This window comes from Nicotiana sylvestris, chromosome 5 (genome assembly GCF_000393655.2).
Source record: "Nicotiana sylvestris chromosome 5, ASM39365v2, whole genome shotgun sequence".
Classification (NCBI taxonomy): Eukaryota; Viridiplantae; Streptophyta; class Magnoliopsida; order Solanales; family Solanaceae; genus Nicotiana; species Nicotiana sylvestris.
In genome coordinates this window covers 91,031,895-91,037,894 of record NC_091061.1, presented here as the reverse complement: position 1 = coordinate 91,037,894, position 6,000 = coordinate 91,031,895, and the positions used below count along the sequence as shown (strand labels likewise).

The following is a 6,000-nucleotide window of genomic DNA, read 5'->3' as shown; positions in this document are numbered from 1 at the left end:
ACAAAATCATTCTTTAAGTAAGCTCACTCCTAAAATACCGGTGCAGCAGTTATAATCACAAACTCTAACTCAAATCATGTTTAGGTGAGGCGAACTGATAACCTAGCAGCTCAAATTTATAAACTAATAGCATGTCAACATGAGCATAGCAGTTTAAATTTGTAAATTAAAAGCATGTCAACATGAGCATAGCAGTTTAGTTAGCTCTTAATTACAATCCGTATGTCTGCACTGTTCATATAATACAAAACACATAACCAATACCGACTAGGTATAATTAACTAACAATTCATCTAATTGTAAACAACAGGCAGCCTACAAATGAACACAAATCTGTGAATATTTCCATTTCTGTGAACTTCAAGGAACTACATCAAGGGAGTTCGAAGCATGCACCTGGTATTGACAATACAAGAAGAAGAAGAAGAAGAAGAAGAAAGTCAGCAGCAGCAGTAGTAGCAAACAGAAGTGGCAACATCAGTGCAGCAACAAATAACCAGCAACTATAAACTTCCCCAAGTATAGAGTCGAAGTAAAAGGAAGAAGGTTCTAGCTATTTCAGATTCTAAACTAGGCAATAAAAAATAGCTATTCTTTTTCAACTTTTCAGCTTTCAGAATTCAATTTTTCTCCTCCCCTTTCTTTCTACAGACCTCCCTCTGCCCTCTTATACTTACTGCCTTACCCCCTTTTTCACTAAAAATCTGAATTTTTCCACTTTAAAACCCACTAAGGAAAACTTTTCCTTATTTTCAGCGCTCCATCCCCTTTTGTTCCCCATTACCATATTAATTTAAAGACACTAATACCTCACTAACAAAATACTAACATTAAAATATTATCCTAACTGTTTCATTCCCAAATCACCCCTGAAACCCCTTAATATTACTGCCCCTAATACAATTATTCAACTGTATTAAAACTTTTAATTCTAAAATCTATTCAAGCTAACAAAAATTTAAACCAAACTTATTGACAGCTAAATGACTAAGGTCGAATCCCAATTGAAACAAACTGAACTGAATTTAAATCAACACACAGAACTCAACAGAATCATTTAAAATCCCTTAAACCCCTGAAACCCCTTAATATTACTGCCCCTAATACAATTATTCAACTGTATTAAAACTTTTAATTCTAAAATCTATTCAAGCTAACAAAAATTTAAACCAAACTTATTGACAGTTAAATGACTAAGGTCGAATCCCAATTGAAACAAACTGAACTGAATTTAAATCAACACACAGAACTCAACAGAATCATTTAAACTGAAATTGAAACATTGAATCAATATGCACATGAATGCAGGTAACATGAATGCAGGTTCATTGTCAGCCTATTGATAATGCCCTGAAGCTAAGTGTCCACAGATCAAGCATACACAACAAGCATTTGACGAACTTATTGATTTAACAAACAAGAACGAATTAATCGACAAAAACTAATTAACCGATTACCTACAACAATTGATAACAATCAATCTGAAAATAGATAATCAGGCAACTTCAATCGGCATTGACAGGAACAGGGGTTTATAATAAAACAACTAATCGACGAACTTATTCGAATCGATTACACAGCCTATAATTATTCACAACAAAGAACAGAAACAAATTCGACCAAATAAAAAGGTCTGATGGAGAAGGAAAGAATAATCGATAAAAAGACAAATTTCAACTCATCTTATACAGAAAAACAACAAAACATGAAAAACAAACAGAGAAACAGAAGAAATACCTCCGAACTCAGACCTATATCTCACTCGCTTTGCTCGTAACTCCAACTTGAGCCTTTTGGGGTAAAAACGGACTTTAATCGAGTGTACTAAAGTTGATTGAGACCCCAATTTCCTTTTTTTCGGACAGACTCCAGGTTTGGCCTTTCTAGGGTTCTGTTTGTTTGATTTGGGATTCGAACAGTTCTGGCAAGGTTCGAGCCAAACCAAGGGCGTTTTAGGCATAAGGGAGGTCAGGTGGATAGCTGGTGTGAGTTTGAGGTTCATTAGATGAACTAGGGTTTTGGGTCCTAAGCTTCGATCGAAGATTCGAAGAAGCCGGTGATGATTCGAGGACAACGGAGTGGGGATTCAGGTTGAGGGTGGTTAGAAGGCTCAGGGGTGTTAATTTGGGAAGGATTGGAGCCGGCGCCGCCACCGGAAGGCTGTGGTGAATGGTGGCGGCTGCTAGGGTTTGTCCCTTTAAATCTAGATTCGAACCATTCTAGGGATGTTCGAGGGAATCTAACTACGGATTATGAAAGAGGGGATCAAGGGGGTTCTGGGGGGTGAGTTTGGTGGCGAACGGAGCCGGCGCCGCCGGGTTTATGGTGAAGGGATGGGGTAGCGGCTATTAGGGTTCCTCGTCTCTGAAAGAGACAAGGTTTGGGAGAGAATGAGAGGGGGGCTTGGTTTGGGGGCGGGGTTCGTTTGGACAAATATATACTGAGGGTGAGGTTAAATCCAGGTTGTTCGATCAAACGAGATCAACGGCTTGGATTGTTTGATTGGTTTGAACGGTGTCGTTTGTTAAGGTTAGAGGCTGGATCGGGTTCAGGGGGGAAACGGTTCAGGGTCGGGCAATGGAAATGGGGCAAAGTTTTGGTCGTTGGATGTAGATGAATGGATGGTTGAGATCTATTGAAATCGAAACGACGTAGTTCTATCCCTATACTACGTCGTTTCGATGGTTTCAGAGGCTGGAAGTTTGGACCGGGTATGGGGCATGTTTTTGGGCTGGGTTGGGCTTTGGTATTTAATTTAGATTTGGCCCAAATTTTATTTCCTCTCTTTATTAACTCTTTTTTTTTCTTCTTTTCCTCTCAAAAATTAAAACTCAAAATATTAAAACACCAAATTAACTTAATAATACTAATAACTCTGACTAATAATTATCACAAATAATTAAATGCCAAATTAAAAGAAAATCACACAATTTAACTAAAATTACAAAAATATGTCATTATTATTATTTTTTTTTGAATTTTCATTTTTGTAAAACACCTAATTATTAATTAATTCCAAAAATATAAAAATTCAATCCTAAATGCAAATGCTATATATTTTTTAATTTTTAATGTATTAATAAAATTAAACATGCACACAGATCTATGCAAACAAACAGGAAAATCGCACAACATTTCCTAAAAATAACACATAATTAAAGAAAAAACCTAATTTTGGGAATTATTTTGGAGTAATTCGTATGAGGCAAAAAATCACGTGCTCACACTCATTATTATAATGTTGTTACAAATTTCATGATGCATGGCCCCTGTGGTGCTGCTAGAAAATCTTCTCCTTACATGCAGAATGGTAGGTGTACAAAGCACTTTCCAAAAAAATTTGTGTCATCAACCACAATTGATGAAGATGGGTATCCAATTTATAGAAGAAGAGATGATGGTAGAACTGCAAAGAGAGTAGGTATTGAGTTGGATAATAGGTATGTTGTACCACGCAATAGATTTTTATTATTGAAGTATGGTGCATATATTAACGTGGAGTGGTGTAATCAATCACGATCTATTAAGTACTTATTTAAGTATGTTAATAAAGGAAATGATCGTATTACCGCAGCTTTTTCTCAAAGTGTAAATAAGGAAGACTCAGGGGTCGTTGATGAAATAAATATGTATTGTGATTGTCGATACATATCACCTTGTAAAGCTGCTTGGAGAATATTTAAATTCCCAATACACCACAGAGAACCATTGGTAGAAAGGCTATCTTTTCACCTGTCAAATAATCAAATAGTCATATTTTCGGATGATGATCCAATTGATGCAGTTGTCAACAGACCAACCGTTGAGGAATCTATGTTTTTAAGCTGGTTTGAAGCTAATGAGACATTTCCTGAAGCAAGAAAATTGACTTATGCAGAATTTCCTCTAAAGTTTGTGTGGAAACAAAACCCGAAAAGATGGGAAAAAAGAAGAATATCTGCATTTTCTATTGGGAGAATCTTCTTTGTTCCACCTGGATCCGGCGAGCAATATTACCTTAGATTATTGTTGAATGTCATTAAAGGTCCAAAGAGCTATGACGAACTCAAAAGAATCAACAGTTGTGATCATGAGACTTTTAGAGATGCATGTTATGCTTTGGGTTTATTAGATGATGATAAGGAATACGTGGATGCTATAATGGAAGCAAGTAATTGGGTAATGGCATCATATCTTAGGCAATTATTTGCTATGCTACTTTTATCAAATTCAATGTCACGGCTAGAAAGAATTTGGCAAGCAACATGGCATTTACTATCAGAAAATATCCTTCATGAAGAAAGAACAATATTGGATCACCCAGGTACGTATAAAATGTTTGCAATTTCAATATGATATGATACTTCTAAAGGATGGCTGATTTTCTTAACTTTATTGATTAATTTTCTTTTTAATTACTTCATTCATATTAATCTGATTGTTCATTGCTTTATATATATGTTTTCCAGTTCATACAAAATATATATATATATATATATATGTGTGTGTGTGTGTGTGTGTGTGTTTTCCAGTTCATACAAAATTCATTCCAAGACTTAAGGTTCCGTAAACAATATTTTGTTATGTTTATGTCTTTTTACTATAGTGTCGTGTTTAGATCATAGGAATAATATTGTTACTGATTGATACATTTTCCAGACATAAATACTAATACACAATTAATACATTGTATTTAATGCCCTTAAGTTTCGGGAAAGCCTATAATCGCTCTTATGCATTCTGCACTTTAGTATTTTTTTTTAAAAATAAAATAAAGCACAAGGTTTGGACTATCTTATTCCTTCATATTCTTTGTACGTTACATGTGCTTTTAATTCATGTAAAATACTATTAAACATTTTACGGTTTCGTTAATCTTATTATTAATTTCATATTGCTAAACTAAACTTTAACATTTTATTGTATTTAATTATTTTATATTTTTATGTTATTACAGAAGTTGAGCTAACATATCATGAATTGAAAAATCATTATTTGCAAAAGCTTGAAGTTTTTTTGAAAGGTTGTGGAAGAAGTTTTCAGGATTTTCCAACAATGCCAAGGCCTGTTTATAATACGGAAGAAGTTGACAACATTAATAGATTAATACGGGATGAATTGCGTTATAATAAACGCGCTTTGGCGGAGGAACATCAACAATTAGTAAAGAATTTGACAGATGAGCAAAAGTCAGTTTATGAAAAAATAATAAGAGCTGTGAATGAAGACAAGGGTGGATTTTTCTTTTTATATGGTTTTGGAGGAACAGACAAGACTTTTGTTTGGAGAATTTTGTCTTCTGCCATAATATCTAGAGGAGATATTGTGTTAACTGTTGCATCTAGAGGGATTGCATCTTTGTTGTTACCAGGTGGTCGAACAGCTCATTCAAGATTTGTGATTCCTCTAAATCTAACCGAAGATTCAACATGTAATATTAAGCAAGGTACTCCTTTAGCAAATTTAATTGTCAAGGCAAAGTTGATTATTTGGGATGAGGCACCCATGATGCATAGATATTGTTTTGAAGCTCTTGATAAAACTTTAAGAGATATTCTTAAGTTTAAAGATGCATCCAATTTAGACCACCCATTTAGAGGTAAAACAATTGTTCTTGGTGGTGACTTCAGACAAATATTACTTGTCATTCCAAAAGGCACTAGGCAAGATATTGTTAATGCATCTCTCAATTCTTCTTATTTGTGGCCTCACTGTCAGCTCTTAAAGTTAACAAAGAATATGAGATTGCAAGGTAATGAAATAGGGACGAATCTAGATGAATGATAGTTTTTTCATATTAGATTTTGGGAATTGGCGACGGTATGGTTGGTACTTTTGTTGATGGCTATGAAAAAGTCCAAATACCATATGATCTTTTGATAAAACAGTCTGATGATCCAATATCTGCAATTGTAGAAAGTACATATCCCGATTTTAACAGTCGTTGCAGTGATATAGGATACCTCCAGCAAAGAGCTATTCTTGCTCCAACTCTTGATATGGTGGAATCAATCAACGAAT

General features: G+C 34.7%; 1 protein-coding gene across 1 annotated transcript; it reads left to right on the top strand.

Moving 5' to 3' along the window:
- Positions 1–3,258: 3,258 nt before the first annotated feature.
- On the top strand, positions 3,259–5,763 carry LOC104227677 (uncharacterized). Its single transcript, XM_009779976.2, has 2 exons — positions 3,259–4,303; positions 4,937–5,763. The coding sequence occupies exons 1-2, from the start codon at positions 3,259–3,261 to the stop codon at positions 5,761–5,763; spliced, it is 1,872 nt and encodes a 623-aa protein (XP_009778278.2).
- Positions 5,764–6,000: the final 237 nt, after the last annotated feature.